We start from the raw sequence: 16,611 nt of genomic DNA, 5'->3' as shown, positions 1-16,611 counted from the left end.
TCCAGTTAGAATTTGTTTAACTTAACTTTTAGAATTCGTTAGAATTTGTTTAACCTATTTTTTCTCCAACAGCCTAGTTCTACATTCCCTGTTATAATGTAACTTTTGTTTTTGTCTGCTCTGTTAACTGGTTCCCCCTAGTTTACTGTAAACCGGTACGATAAGACCTGGTCTTGAGCATCGGTATATTAAAAGAATTTAAATAAATAAATAAATCTGCAACAGAGTGGGCACGCCGGAAGGAGTGGAGAGAATGAGACAGGATTTAAGGAAGCTGGAAGACTGATCGAAGATATGGCAGCTGAGATTCAATGCCAAGAAATGCAGAGTCTTGCATATGGGATGTGGAGATCCGAAAGAACTGTATTTGATGGGGGGGTGAAGAGCTGATGTGCACGGAGTAGGAGAGAGACCTTGGGGTGATAATGTCTAACGATCTGAAGTTGGCGAAACAATATGACAAGGCGATAGCTAAAGCCAGAAGAATGCTGGGCTGCATAGAGAGAGGAATATCTAGTAAGAGAAAGGAAGTAATGATCCCCTTGTACAGGGCCTTGGTGAGGCCTCATCTGGAGTACTGTGTTCAGTTCTGGAGACCGTATCTCCAAAGGGACAGAGACAGGATGGAGGCGGTCCGGAGAAGGGCGACCAAAAAGGTGGTCTTCATAAAATGACTTATGAGGAGAGATTGAAGAACCTAAATATGTACACCCTGGAGGAGAGAAAGAGCAGGGGTGATATGATACAGACTTTCAGATACTTGAAAGGTTTAATGATCCATGGTCAACAAACCTTTTCCATTGGAAAAAAATTAGTAGAACAAAGGGTCACGATTTGAAGCTCCAGGGAGGAAGACTCAGAACCAATGTCAGGAAGTATTTCTTCACGGAGAAGGTGGTGGATGCCTGGAATGCCCTTCCGGAGGAAGTGGTGAAGACTAAAACTGTGAAGCATTTCAAAGGGGCATGGAATAAACACTGTAGATCCATAAAGGCTAGAGGATAGGAATGAAGAGAAGAGCCATGGGGGTGAAGTACTGGAGTGGAGGCTACTACCTGATGATTACTACCCTTACTCAATAAGCCTTCGCAACTCCAACATTGCTCTCTGCTTCAACAGCAAGGGGAAATGTGGAACACAGGATTTGCATTCAGACAACCACCAACAAGGACTGAACTTCACAATCTGGGTAAACAAATAAGCGTGGGGGTAGCTTGCTTATTCGGCGGTTACTACCCTAAACCAATTAAGCCTGATACATCACTTTGAATACATATACAGCACTACTCTTTGCTTCAACGGTAGGGGGAAATGTGGAAAACAGGTTTTACATTCAGACAACATCCAACAAGGCATTGATCTGTGCAGTCTGGGTAACCAAGCATCGGGGTAACTTTGCTTGATGTGGCAGTTACTACCCTTAACCATTAAGCCTTATGCTCACCTTTGATGCAACTCCAACATTATTCTCTGCATCAATGACAGGGGATGGCAGGAAATTTGAATCAAACAGTTACCAACAAGGGCCCTGAACTTGCTGGTTGATGAAACAGATAAGTATGGGAAAAGAAGCGTGGGAGCTTGCTGGGCAGACTGGATGGGCCGATTGGCCTTTTTCTTCCGTCATTTCTATGTTTCTATAGTTTGACAATTTGATGTTTTGAACATTCATCTGCTTCTGATAAATGGGATTGGAATATAATCTGCAAATCAGGAGACAGTGCAGTTGAAACATGTATGTTTTGCAAAATATTATAGAAATACTGTGCTATTTGAAATTGGTGAGCTGTGATCCTGCTTTGGAGGTTGGATGAATGAGAAAACTTTTTTGCCATACTGTCCAGGAGTTTACATTCTTTTTATGAGGAGCGCTGGAATAGATTTATTTCTTTGCTTTCCGAAGTGCTGATTTAACTATTATGGAATTATGTGGGAGTTGTCCTTTGTCAAGGCCAGGACCGTCTTTAATCTTATATTTAAGGACTATTCGTCAGGCTACTGATGTAGTGGACAGAAGCAAACTCCATTTTTCAGTTTGTAGGTCCTTTAAGGCTTTGTGCACTGGCACAACCAAAGATTGCTTCTAGGACTTTATAAACTTAAGTACCACTGTAAATTCCTCCATTGGTTCTGGTTTGTCCTGTACAGACAAAAAATTAGAGTTGCCACTTTCTGTTTAAATGCTGGTTATGAGTGGTTTAGACTGGTGTCAGGTGAAAACGATAAGGATAACGAATTCGACTCTGGCACTAGACTGGACGGTGAGTGTCCTCCTTGAGCCAAGGATGAAGCTCAGACCCTTTCTTTTTAGATCATTTTGGTGCAGAGGAGACTTTCGCTGACTTTGGGGCCATGGAAGCCTGCACACACTTTGGCACTGAGTAGGACTGTCCCTTGGTGTTGCAGTCTGCAGACTGCTCTGTTTCTGGAATCAGTGATGGATATGGGGCCGGGGACATGCATGGCACTGATCTTGGCTTCAGAGATGGAATGGTGCAAATGATATACTATACTCTGCTTGTGCCAACATTGAAGGAGCCGCCTTTTTCATCACCGAAAGATCCCTCTGGATATCTGGAGGATTTACGCACCTCCTTTTTACCTGTTGAAAATGTTTTATTCTCGATAGAATGGGAAGAACACAACTCTACCCTCTTCTTGCACCTTGAAACTTGGGCTTGCTTTTTATGTGAGACTCTAAGTCTCATTTAGACAGAGACTATTTTATCTTCCGGAGAAGTGGCCTCAGAGATTACAACTGTCGATATCTGATCACTCTCAGCAACATTTTGGCACAAGCCTTGCAATCTGAGACATCATGAGATGGTCCTAGACATTTTAAACAGATCTATTGCAGATCCACTGAAGCCATCTTCTGGCTAAACTTTCTGTACTTCTTTAACAGCTGTTTCCCAGACATGACCAACTACTCTAAATAACCCACCCCCTCACCCCCTAAAACTACTGAGGCTTGATAAAAGGAAACAAAAACAAAAGGGGTCGGTCTGAGGAAGAAAAAAAGTCAAAAAAATGAAAAGATAATGAAGGCCGTTGAGAGAGAGCAAACAACATCCTACTACTGCAGTGGTGGAAAAAAAAAAGGCTGAAGAGACTGAGCTCTGGCGGTCACATCTATGGCCAGTAGATGACCATCTACTTGTGTGACTGTTTTTGTCCTGCTTGTTCACTGAAAATGGGAGAAAGTATCCGACCATCACTATGGACTAGAAAGCACCGAGGGGATTCTATGAGGCAGCGAATGCATGGGAATTCTAGTGAATGACTGGAAAAAAAACCAAAAACAATACAGAATTATCTGGAACACTGTCCATGTCGGCATCATCATTATCCACTTGTGTGGCTGAGTAATCCTGCTTGTCCTTTGAAATTAATTATGATACTGCAATAATGCAATTAAACATGGCTGAATATTTTACAGCAAAAAGAACAAAAATTGTACTATATTTTTAATAAAAAGCAAATTAAAGTGCTGGCTTTCTGGTTCAAACCTCAGCTCAACCAATCTCGATTCAGACCCCTTGTCCAACAAGGACAGTTTGGCCTAGATGTGCCAGAGAGAGTTCACATGTTTAGGCACAGAGTGAGCCTAGAGAAGGGGGGAAGATAGTTGCCACTACAGTGGTGGCACCTACCCACTACTAGTGCTGAAGGAGTGCAGAGGCAGCAATACAGCTCCAGCTCAAGGATGACCAGCGTTCCTGGTCATCCAGAGATAACCATCTGGGAAAAGCAAAGTCAGCAGAGATGCTATGGGTACAAAGCAGAAAGAGCAAACTTACCTTAATAAGTATCTGGCTCATATATATCATTGCAGGAGTTACCACCGGGTGCCAAAAGTCGGATGTAGGAAACAATATTGCAGTAATTTTCAAAACAAGCAGCTAAAACAGATTACAAAAGAGAAGATGTGTTAAGCCATCACATTGAAAATTCTTCATATACCATGCCCTAAATATAAATTTAGAAGACTTTTTTTTTTTTACAAAAAGCTTGTGAGCACATTAGTACGGGAGGCTCAAAGATCTGAAACTAAGCTAACTCATTTCATAACAAAATCCCAAGCAGCTGCTTCCTTGCTTTATCAGCATTCCTGTATCATTTTACACTTTGTGCTTCTTACACTGTACTTCTATCCAAGACATCCTACAAATGTATCAGAGATCAGTTGTTATGCTGTTATGATTGGTACTCATATCATATCCTATGAAGAATGAAAGGCTGAATGGACCATAGCATAAAACCCGGGAGTATTAAGATATTGCAGGCTGATGGCAAATACAACAGGTTCCTCTTCCAGAAACTACGTAACACTTAAGTTCCCAAGCTGCGGGTTATGACCCTAAATGGAGTCATGAGAAACAGGGTGGCTCTCCATGCACATAACTCTGGACCATCCACTCCAACTTAAAACCAGCAGCGGCAGTCAGCATACGCTCAGTCCCCACACTTTGATCCAGCAAGGACTTCCTGTTAGGACAAAAATCCATGTGGAGAGCCAGGATCTGTGAGCATGCACAGACTCACAGACCTCACCACTGAATGCTGTGGTCATCACCGCTTCCCCGCTTTGGGGGAAGAAAAGGAGTGAAGCCTGGAGGCCTCCTGGGAGGAGGGCGAATGGGAGGGCAGTGTGCTATTTTATTTTGACTAGCATCTGGAATTGTGTGAATTTTCACATATTAAAACGGAGTCAAACTAGACAAAATCTGTGAAGCACTGATGTAACATCATCAAGCTGAGGGAGAGAAATAAGTAGTTCTAATCTTCAATTAACATTGCTTGATGCTTTTAAAAACTAAGCCTAGGAGACCTCAAAAGCAATACAAAGTGGTTACTAAAACCACTGAACTCAGCTGACAGTTTCTGGCAGGAGGACATGATCAGGGAATATGAGGGTTGGGAGGTTTTTTTGGATATATCTGTGCATTTCACATACACCAGGTATTAAACAAACTTCCAAGTCCCAAGCCTCAAAAAGGAACAAAGGGTAGAATTGCTCATCTTACTGTTTGGGGGGAATGTAGGAAAACTAATGAAGAAACACATATATTGTTATTAATCAACAGTTCCACTGTGGTAGTTTAGTTTTAGTCCAACTCATGGAGTTCTTGATTGCCGTTATAACTATTTTTGACATTACATTTTATTGACCCAAGCAAAATTTTCTATATTGAAACAGCAGTTTACAACTATGGCAGTAGGTAACTGGTCAGAAACATACAGGAAAGGGGAAAAAAAAACCCCATAATGCTCCCTTGCCTTCACAAGTTAAAGGGCCAAATCCAAAAGGCCCCCAGGGTGGGATTTGCTGCAGGCAACACAGCCTCTGGCACCAACTGCTTTAACAGCTGAATTATATCTCATGAATGCTTCAGTGTATAGCCATGACTAACTCACAATGGGGATATTCCAATTTTTATTTTAAATAAATAAAATGTCACTCACTACATCTAACCGCGGAAACACTGCCCGGCCTTTGACTTCTATCATTTCTTCCATCTCGTGTGCTGCGTCTCGGAGGACAGACCTGATACAACCGCCTGCAGCTTCAGGAAACATCTGGCAAAGATTGTACAAGTGCCTAGTAATGAGACACAAATGGTACACGTCAGTTTCTGGCTTAAGAGTCAAAATGAATCTTTCCAGACAGCTGCTTTGCAAAGCTAGTGGCTGGAAAAATAAATCAGTTCCCAGTCCAGAAAGCCCTTGCAAGGTCGGTCAGCACTCAGGTTACACAGAAAGAACCAGTTGCAACTCGGGCTATAAACCTGTGGAAGTTGTGGCTTTTCCTGGAACTCAAACCTTTGTGGCTTACATCAGCAGCAGCAAAAGATTATTCCTCTGGAACCAGAGAGCAAGACTATACTAAAGACTTCTGAACATAAAACATAAATCAAGGAAACTTTTCTTTTTGTCTTTATCCCCCACAGCCTCCTATCACCTCCCTACTTCAGCCATCCCCTTTGAGGAAGCCCACAAAAATTCTACTCCGCATATTAGATACAAGAGCTCTTACACGCATGTCAACTTTGGGTGGAGGTGGGGAAGGGAAGGGAAGTTAGAAAGGAGGTGTCCGTGTCAACTCTTGTTTCAGAGCCCTCAGAGAGTCTCTGCTCCCTTGAAGAGAATGTGATTGCTGCATTCATAGCATTCTCAATCCCAACTGAGAGGAGAAGCTGAGGCTGGCTCTAGCTGACTACTGCATAGCAAGGCACGGTGCTTTATAGTCACAAACTATGATAAGGGGAATGGAACAACTGCCCTATGAGGAAAGACTAAAGAGGTTAGGACTTTTCAGCTTGGAGAAGAGACGACTGAGGGGGGATATGATAGAGGTGTTTAAAATCATGAGAGGTCTAGAACGGGTAGATGTGAATCGGTTATTTACTCTTTCGGATAGTAGAAAGACTAGGGGGCACTCCATGAAGTTAGCATGGGGCACATTTAAAACTAATCGGAGAAAGTTCTTTTTTACTCAATGCACAATTAAACTCTGGAATTTGTTGCCAGAGAATGTGGTTCGTGCAGTTAGTATAGCTGTGTTTAAAAAAGGATTGGATAAGTTCTTGGAGGAGAAGTCCATTATCTGCTATTAAGTTCACTTGGAGAATAGCCACTGCCATTAGCAATGGTTACATGGAATAGACTTAGTTTTTGGGTACTTGCCAGGTTCTTATGGCCTGAATTGGCCACTGTTGGAAACAGGATGCTGGGCTTGATGGACCCTTGGTCTGACCCAGTATGGCATTTTCTTATGTTCTTACTAAACAAGGTTTACACCAAACTACTGCTTTTATTAAATGCACATACTGCTAAGCATTGGCTACCAGCATAAAGCAGGCATTTTATATAGTTACCACAGTATAGGAGCTTATACTGTTGATGGGTAAACGTTTTCCCATTGTCCTTAGATATTGTTTTCTCTTTTGGGGGTTATATTTCTGGACTTTTGAGTGCCACTTTTTGCTGGCAACTTCTTAATGAGATTTCACACAGGAGTACCATTTATATAGCACTCATGTATACTTCATTTGACTACCTCAAGGCTGTCTGAAACCACACAAAATCTTCCTTCCCCACTGTAATAGTCAGTCTGCTGAAATATGTTCTTTCCATTTTATGTTGTGCTGTGAAACTTAGTCCATCTTACTTCTTATGGCCAATAATCCACTGTTTCAAACACACATAACAAATAAGAAGAAAAACAGCAGCTAAAAAATTCTTTTAGTTTATGTAGAAAACCGCTCCATTGATGGTCCCGGTGGTTGAGAACTCTATTATCAGATAAATTCCTGGGATCGAGGTTAACTGTTCTGAGCTGGAGGTATGGGCATCCAACCAAGTCAAGGATAATTACTCTGCAGATAGAGCATTCAACCAAGGGAATTGTAGCTTTGAGAAAATGGAACTTAAAACTAAACATATAATTTTTACATCTCTCAACTGTGACTTCAGCTGAGAAGTTCTGGCAGGCCTCTATAGGCAGATACTGCCCTGCCAAACTGTAGTCTGACTTGATAATATAAATATTCCAATTTTCAATAAAAATTTAGTTTTGAGATTCTACTCATGGATTCCAGAGTGCCTCTGGAATCCATGAGTAGAATCATGGATTCCAGAGGCACTCATAAACTTTCATAAACTTTCATAAACTTTCGGTGTTGCTTGTAATGAGCTTATGAAGATAAGCTCATTACAAGCAACACCGAAAGTTTATAAGGAGTGTGGATTGTCACAATCAAGTGCTTTACAAAAAGATTTAGAACTGAAGCATTCCAGGTGATAAGCATTAGAGATGTGAATCGGGTGCTGGAATTGGTTCTGGTTTCGGTATCGTGGACCTGCGGGAAATTCCGTTTCCCGAAGTCCGGACGTTTTTTTTTTTTTCGGCTGTCCCAAGCCGAAAACCCCTGCCCCCCACCCCGACTCTTTAAATCTAATTATTTACAATCCCCCACCCTCCCGACCCCCCAAAACTTTCCTTAAGTACTTGGTGGTCCAGCGGGGGTCCCGGGAGCAATCTCCCACTCTTGGGCCGTCGGCTGCCACTAATCAAAATGGCGCTGATGGCTTTTTGCCCTTACCATGTGACAGGGGCTATCGCTGGCGCCTGTCACATGGTAAGGGCAAAGGGCCACCGGCACCATTTTGTTTACTGGCAGCAGACAGCCCGAGAGAGGGAGATTGCTCCCGGGACCCCCATGTACTTAAGGAAAGTTTTACGAGTATTCGGTGCCCATGTTCAGCCACCAGCTACACAGCACTGCACTGATATCTTTTTAAGATGACGCCGGCTGTCCATTGCTCCTACCATGTGACAGGGGCAGGCCAATGGCACCGATAACCCCTGTCACATGGTAAGGGCAAAGAGCCATCGGCGCCATTTTGATTAGTGGCAGCCGACGGCCCAAGAGCGGGAGATCGCTCCCGGGACCCCCGCTGGACCACCAGGTATTTTAGGAAAGTTGGGGTGGGGGGGTCAGGAGGGTGGGGGATTGTAAATAATTAGATCTAAAGGGTCGGGGTGGGTTTGGGGTTTTTTTTTCTGTGTGCACTTTCTCCCCCCCTTCCCCCCCAAACCGATAAGAAAACCATATGAAAATTTTGTGGGGTTTTCCTAACATTTTCGGGGACCCCCGATACATCACGGATTAGAAAATATTGTACAATATTTTCATCCGTGAAAAAAACAATGCACATCCTTAATAAGCATTCACCAAGCAGTAACAATGTGGAGAGATTCTTCAGTCTCTTAGAAGTCAAACTGACAACACTTAACTCTCATGCATGAGTTTTCTTGCTTCCCTGTCATACCACCACCAACCAGTTTTACTTACAGGACCAACTTGTCCACTGTTTTCAGCTCTGGTGGATCCATGGTTGCTAATTCTTCAGTATACTCTAGAAGGAAGCCAAACAGTTTCTGCAATGACATTGATAAGAAAACATTGCAAGAGTTTTTATTATTCAAGCACAATGCTTCTTTTTAGTGCCATATTTTTCATGGTTTAACACATTTTAGTTGACAATATTTTACAGAAGTATTATGGCTTTTTTGCATTCTACTTGCATATGCATTTCCTAACCTAACTTATTATTTCAAGAGAAGATAAAAAGTTAAAGAAATGCATCTGAACAACAGTGCAAAGAGATATTTCAAATCAGATCTAGTGTGAAAAAATGCCAGACCCCATGTTCCACAGCTGGCAATGTTGCTAGACAAATGTTACCGGTATTGCACAGGTAATTTAATGAAATTACTGGAGAATGCAGGCATGTATGTTGTGCAAGAGCAAAAGAAAGGAAGAGGTATAAGGTATGGCAGAGAACATGGGGCTAGGCAGTCTTTCAGCAGAATCTCAAGGCAGACTATATATGTTTCTCTAGTGAAGATATCAGTGCAGTGCTGTGTAGCTGGTGGCTGAACATGGGCACCGAACACTCGCACAAACTTTCAATTCTGTTCACTTTGGTTCAACACTCATGCAGAGCCCGACATTTTTCTCACACCTACATACACACATTTTTAAATACCTCTAGCTTTGCTTTGTTTCCTACTGCAAGGCTTGGGTGGGTACACTTCTGGATCCGCTCCAGCACTAACAGCTGCTGCTCTACTGATTTTCCTGACAGCAGACCCTGCAAATCCTCATAAGATTCAGGAGCTATATTACAAACAAAACAGGCCAAAAAGCAAAAAAATATTCAATGTTTTAACATATTTGTCTACTAATAAGACATTTTCTGCAATGACATTGCAGAAAATGTCATTGCATATGACATTTGCTAAAACCCCTCCATATGAGGAAATAGATATTTCCTCATATGGAGGGGTTTTAGCAAAAAGATCACAATACAGATATGAATTTGTTACACAGGCAGGAGAAATCAGAAAGTAAGCCTCTCTTTAGGGCCATCAGAAAAAGCAAAGTAGAATCATTGTCTGCAGGAACAGGCTGCAGTTCTCAAACATTAATATAATCAAAACAATTATACTTTCTACTCTAAATATATGTGCATGTCAAACCTAAGCCCTAAATAAAAGAAAAAAAATGTTTAATGCACCACAGTATATTATGAATAACTATGAAGGAAAAAAAACCCTTTGATATCCTCCATATGAAAGTGTGTCATCATTTGGGATTGGGATAAACAATGTAGTTTCAAAATGCAAACATGATTTCACAACTATTTCATGGGACAGGGGAGGGGCTGTAAGCAAATTGAAATATTAAAATTTTAACAAATGGCAATGCTAATTCAGCTTTCAGATTCATCTGTAAGAGTCAGCAGGGGTCTTCATTAAAGCACTGCTGGGCACTCTACCCATTCCCAAGAAACACAGGGCCTGCTTCAAGTCCCATAGCACTCCAAGCTGTGCTCTGTCCAATCCAGAGGGGACATGAACTTGGCATTACCCAAAGCTAACCAGACTAGTAACCCATATAGCTTTGTCTTACTTTGTTTAAATTGTAGCCATTTGTGAGCAATGTGAAGGGCATGGCAATGGAGGCCACTTTGGTCCCTGATATTACCTGCCTAATCGTCAAATTTTGAATCTACATTTATGTATGATTCCCCCTTTTGGTAATTTGGCAAAGCTTACATTTATGACATTTTCTTGGTATGGCACTATTTTTTTTTTTACACACAGTTTTTGGCTTTTTTGAGTTCATGTAATACCAATCTTCACTCTTCTCATCGCGGGTATTCTATTTATTTATTTAGATATCTGGGTATCTCGATGTGGGGATGGATTTGCAACAACTATACATAGGAAAGCCACTGACTGCAACTCTCTCTTGCATTTTAATAGTTGTCATCCATGGCGGATGAAGGAGGGCGTATCTGTGAACAATGGTCCCTCTAAGAATTGGGCTGTGACCAAAAAGATTTTGTTACATTACCTTGTGAGTACTACTTTCTTTGATGTAAAAAGCCTATCAATCCAATCCTTAGAGAGAACATTGGCTAAGTCCATCCATTAAAATAATCGCGTAATCTATTAACAGCAGTTACAATAAAATATGCGAAGGAAAAAATATTTTCTGCAAGAACATTCAAAATCGCATTCTGCATGCAAGTGAAATTATTAAAGCGCAAACTTCTGTTTAAGATAGAAATGAGAAAGAGAGATGACCATAATGCTATAAAAGCCAGTGATAAGTATCATCATTTTGACAGCAAGGATTAAAGTTACACAAGAACTGGACCTTTAAAATACACCAAATACAAAGACCTTAAATTATAAATAGAAACGTGCCCACAAAAACTGTACTGGGAAACCACAAGCCCAACTGTACTATACTGTGCAACAATGGAAAAGCAGAAACAAACATCAAGTAATAAAGTCAAGATATATAAAACATTCATACTATTAAAACCATACTATAAAAATAAATGTCAAAACAGCTGATGAGCATCCAATTTAAAAACTTGCAAAATTTTGTTCTAATTTCCCAAACACCAATAAAATAGTTCAAAACATCTGATGAATAAAATATCCAATGATTAAAAAATATTCTATGACTACCCAAAAAAAACAAAATATTTCAAAATAAACATCAATTTACCACCCAATAATTAAAACTACTAAGGATTTAAAAATCTCCTGCTCTCCATACCTTGGATCTTTTGATTTCCAGTCACCTTGAGACTGTCGTGGATTGAGTGAGATAGTTTATGTGACACACACCCACACCCCAGCAGAAAGACTGTATGGCCATTCCAGTCTGCCCAGTCGTCCAATCAGTTTAGCATTACAATTCTCATCACTTCCTTAGACATCCCCTGTAATTATTCTATGCTTTCTTGAACTCAGATACCGTTTTTGTCTCCATCACTTACACTGGGAGGCTGTTCCATACATCCACTACCCTTTTTGTAAAGAAATATTTCCTAAGATTACTCCTGAGTCTACCCCCTTTCAACCTTATGTCATGAACCCTTGTTCTAGAGCAGTGGTTCTCAACCCTGTCCTGGGGACCCCACCAGCCAGTCGGGTTTTCAGGATACCCACAATGAATATGCATGAGAGAAAATTTGCATGTTATGGAGGCAGTGCATGCAAATGTTCTCTCATGCATATTCATTGTGGATATCTTGAAAACCCGACTGGCTGGTGGGGTCCCCAGGACAGGGTTGAGAACCACTGTTCTAGAGCTTCCTTTCCACTGAAAAAGGCTCACCTCCTATGCATGGAAACCTTTGAGATATTTGAATGTCTCTATCACACCTCCCCTCTCTTTCCTTTCCTCTAGGGCAGAGCTTTCCAAACATTTCATGTTGGTGACACACTTTTAAGACAAACAATTTCATGACACAGTAATTCAGTCTACTAGCAAACCAGAGGTTAAAAGTTAAACGAACAAAACGTATTTCGACAATTTATGTATGTTTCCTTAAATATATACATACATTTTTGTGGCTTACATAATGTTACACCTACACTGACCCCCAGGCAGCTCCCATTCATTCTCACATCGCTCCCTCCCCACCCCCCAGGTTTGCACACATTCATTCTCACACACACAGAGACCCCTAGGGCAGGCACCAATTTTTTTTTTTAATTCTTTATTTTCAAATTTTTGAAAGTTTTACCAGGAAAAACTCCTGTACAGTAAATTCAATGTCATAAAAAGAAAAAGTATTAACAGGAAAAATAATTACATTTTCATATCCATTAATTATAGACATTTAAATTACAAGAAAAATATATTAGTAATTAGGAGGCAGAAATGAGCACATTTTCATCGAGAGAGAGATAGAAATAGATATATAATAGGCATATTAAGTGATAGGTTGCTGGATATGCTACCACGTTATACTATTTTACACCAAGCCTGTGGAAGTTATAATAGGGGTTTGCCCCGTTAAGAATGTTCTGAGTTGTTCTGGTTCATATAACATGTAGTTTACATTTAGGTATCTGATGCATGCCTTGAAAGTATTTTAGGACAAACTTAGCACCCAATTTCAAAACCTCAGGTCTCATCCTCAGAAACTCCTTTCTATGTGTCTGAGTGGATTTAACAACATCAGGAAATATCTATACCAGATTACCATAAAAAGAGCTTTGTCTGTTTCTAAAAAACAGACGCATTACATGGTTTCTTTCCGAGAGAAAAGCGGAAGACACTAGAGTAAGGGTTTCCTCAGATTTATCTCACATTCTGATGACATTTCTAATATATTAGTTAAATCCAAAGGGCGATCTTGTTCTTCACTTTGTACACTTTGCTGTAAATAAAAGGCTTTTACTACTACTGGTAATGCTGTCTCCGGAATCTTCAGAACTTGCTTCAAGTAAAGTTTAAACAATTCCAACAGGGAAATTAATTTTATAACAGGAAAGTTCAAGATCCGAAGGTTATGCGCTCTTAAGGCGTTTTCCACGGCTTCTAACCTTTTAGCAGTGACACTTTCAGATTCAATCTTAGTTTGCTTATTTTTAATTATTTTCATTCGTCTGTCCATATCTTCCATTTTACTTGTAAAATTTGTTATTAAATTATTTTTAATTACCTGGTTTTTAAATTTCAACTGTTGCCACAGAGAGTTTTGATTGAACTTTCTATTGTGCTTAGCATTGTCCAAATCCCTTCCAGGGAAATTGCATCAGGTCTTACTGTTAATGAAGATCATCCTCAGCTGCTTCACCTCCTCGTCCTCCACAGTTTCCCTGCTCAACTCCGTACCTGGAATCGTTGACGGGTCAGGAATCTCTAAAATAAGTGGTGAGGAAGCCGTTGCAGGTTTCTCCAATCCTCCTCCTGGGCTTACTTCCCGCAGCTGCTGTATTTCGCTGGCACTCATGGCTCCTGTCCGTCTGTCTTCGGAGGTTCCCTCCCAGGCCATTACCATGGCCGCACCTGCCTCCACAGAGGCAGGGCTAGGTACATCGATATCACCGGGGTGAGCGGGTTTGCGCGGTGATCCGGGGCTTAAGGTCGTATCCAGAGTCAGGGCGGACAGAACATGCTCCAATGCCATTCCCCCAGTGACCAAGCTTTCCAGGACTGTCGGTGGAGCCCCCACAAAGAATCCGGAGATCTGTGGCTGTCGAGGGTCTTCTAATGGTGAACGAATATTCTCACCTCTTAGACTACCTTTACGTTTTGTATGGGACATTTTGATTTTCTGTTAGCATTTAAGAAAAAGGAAAATTTTCGGCAGCTTTCCCTCTGGCGTCTCTCGCGGTCTTACACCTTGCCTCCAGGCAGGCACCAGTTTATTCTCACACACACACACACACACACACACACACACAGGCAGACACCTATTCTCACACAGACAGACCCCAGGAATCACCCATTCATTCTCATACACAGATACAGCCTCAGGCAGACACTCATTCATACACTTGCACACACTGAAGGCAGACCCCCCCTCTCTTTCTTTTGCCAGCAACCTCAGAGCCTCTCTTATTCCTCTGCTACTGCTGTCACTGCTGCCATGTGGATATTTGGGGAGTGCTGATTGCTGCTACTGGCACTGAAGCCTGTTCTGCTGCCTCCTCTGTGCAGGACCCATGGTATTAAATATTTGCGGGCTTCCACTTCCTCCATGCTGATCTTGTACATTGCGAGATCCGCATAGAGAAAGCGCGACTCTTGCATTCCCAAAGATAACATTTGACAATCACTAAAAAGTAATTTTTTTTTACCTTTGCTGTCTGATCTTAGTTTTCTAATCGGTTGGTCACAGGCTTTTTTTCCCCACCTTCCCTTTCTTGTTTTTTTGCCAATTCCTTTTACAGGGGTTTTTTTTTTCTATTTCTTTTCTCTCCATCTGTCTTCTTCCCTCAAACACACAATCAGGTTCTCATTCTCATAGCGGCCCTACTACCAGGTTTCCTCCTCTCGGGCCACCGCAACGTGGGATATGCGGCGGCCCATTAACGCTGCTCTTCTTCTGTACACGGCAGATGCTCCTCCTCTTTCCTGCCCACGCGGCTCCGGCAACGTTTTTCTTCTGAGGCTGCGTGGGCAGGAAGGAGGAGCAGTGAACGTGACCCTTTTTTTCAGGCTGTGGTGAGGTAAGCTCCACCATGGCCCCGCCGAACTTCCTGCTGTAGTTCCCTGCTTCCGCCGGCCCTGCTGCTATGTGGACCGGGCGACACACCTTCACACTACAGAAGACACACTAACATGTCACGACACACAATTTGGAAAGTTCTGCTCTAGGGTATACATGTCTAGATCTTTAAGTCTATCCTACTATGCTTCAGAACGAAGACCACTGATCATTTTAGTAGCCACCCTCTGGGCCGACTCCATCCTGTTTATATCCTTTTAAGGAGCGGTCTTCAGAAATGTACACTGTACTCCAAGTGAGGTCTCATCAGGGATCTATACAGGGGCAATATCACCTTTTTTTTTTTTTTGCTGACCATTCCTCTTCCTATGCAGCCAAGCATCTTTCTGGCTTTTACCATCGCTTTACCACCTATTTGGCCACCTTAAGATCATCAGATACAATTACTCCCAGATCCCACTCTTCCTTTGTTCTTAGAACAATTTCGCCTCCAATGCTGTACCTTTCCCCTTCTGTTTTTGCATCCTAGATGCATTACTCTGCATTTTTTAGCATTAAATCTTAGCTGCCAGACCTTAGACCATTCCTCGAGCTTCACTAGTTCCCTCCTTATGTTTTCTACTCCTTCCTGGCTGTCCCCCTGTTAAAGATTTTGGTATCAGCAAAAAGGCAAACCTTTCCAGACAACCATTCCTTTATGTCACTTACAAAAATGTTGAAAAAACAATTCAGTCCAAGGACCTATCCCTGAGGCACACAACTACTAACAAATCCCTCCTCAGCGAAACTCCATTTATCACTACCCTTTGTCATCTCTCACGCAACCAGTTTCTAACCCAGTTATTCTAGGATCCATACCAAGGGCACACAATTTATTTATAGGACTTCTGTGCGGAACAGCGTCAAAGGCCTTGCTGAAATCCAAGTATACTACACCTAGAATGCTCCCTTGATCCAACTTTCTGGTCACCCAATCAAAGAAATTTATCAGATTCATCTGACAAGATTTACCTCTAGTAAAATCATGCTGCCTTGGATCTTGTAATCCACTTGATTCCAAAAAATGCACTATCCTCTGTTTTAGGAATGATTCCAATAGTTGGTCCACCACAAGCAGATTATGAAAAATTGCAGGAGGACCTTGTGAGACTAGAAAATTGGGCTTCCAAGCAGATGAAATTTAATGTGGACAAGTGCAAGGTGATGCATATAGGGAAAAATAACCCATGCTACAGTTATACAATGTTAGAACCTAACTTAGGAGTTACTACCCAGGAAAGAGATCTAGGTGTCATAGTAGATAATACATTGAAATTGTCGGCTCAGTGTGCTGTGGCGGTCAGCAAAGCAAACAAAATTAGGAATTATTTGAAGGGAATGGCAAATAAAATGGTGGATGTCATAATGCCTCTGTATCGTTCCATGATGAGACTGCACCTTGAATACTATGTGCAATACTTGAATACTGGTCACCACATCTCAAAAAAGATATAGTTGCACTGAAGATAGTGCAGAGAAGGGTGACAAAAATAAGGGGCATGGAATGGCTCCTGC

The 16,611-nt window shown here is 41.6% G+C and overlaps 1 protein-coding gene across 1 annotated transcript in view; it reads right to left on the bottom strand.

Annotated features, from left to right (window-relative positions):
- NOP14 (NOP14 nucleolar protein) overlaps window positions 1-16,611 on the bottom strand; it is a 289,956-nt gene that overhangs the window by 101,275 nt on the left and 172,070 nt on the right. Inside the window, 4 exon segments of the mRNA XM_029592043.1 lie at window positions 3,801-3,902; window positions 5,467-5,602; window positions 8,859-8,944; window positions 9,556-9,686. Coding sequence (XP_029447903.1) covers window positions 3,801-3,902; window positions 5,467-5,602; window positions 8,859-8,944; window positions 9,556-9,686 — 455 coding nt within the window.

This window comes from Rhinatrema bivittatum, chromosome 1 (assembly GCF_901001135.1).
Source record: "Rhinatrema bivittatum chromosome 1, aRhiBiv1.1, whole genome shotgun sequence".
In the NCBI taxonomy this organism is placed as follows: Eukaryota; Metazoa; Chordata; class Amphibia; order Gymnophiona; family Rhinatrematidae; genus Rhinatrema; species Rhinatrema bivittatum.
Note: the sequence above shows the minus strand (reverse complement) of the source record. Positions and strands in the feature narration are given on the sequence as shown.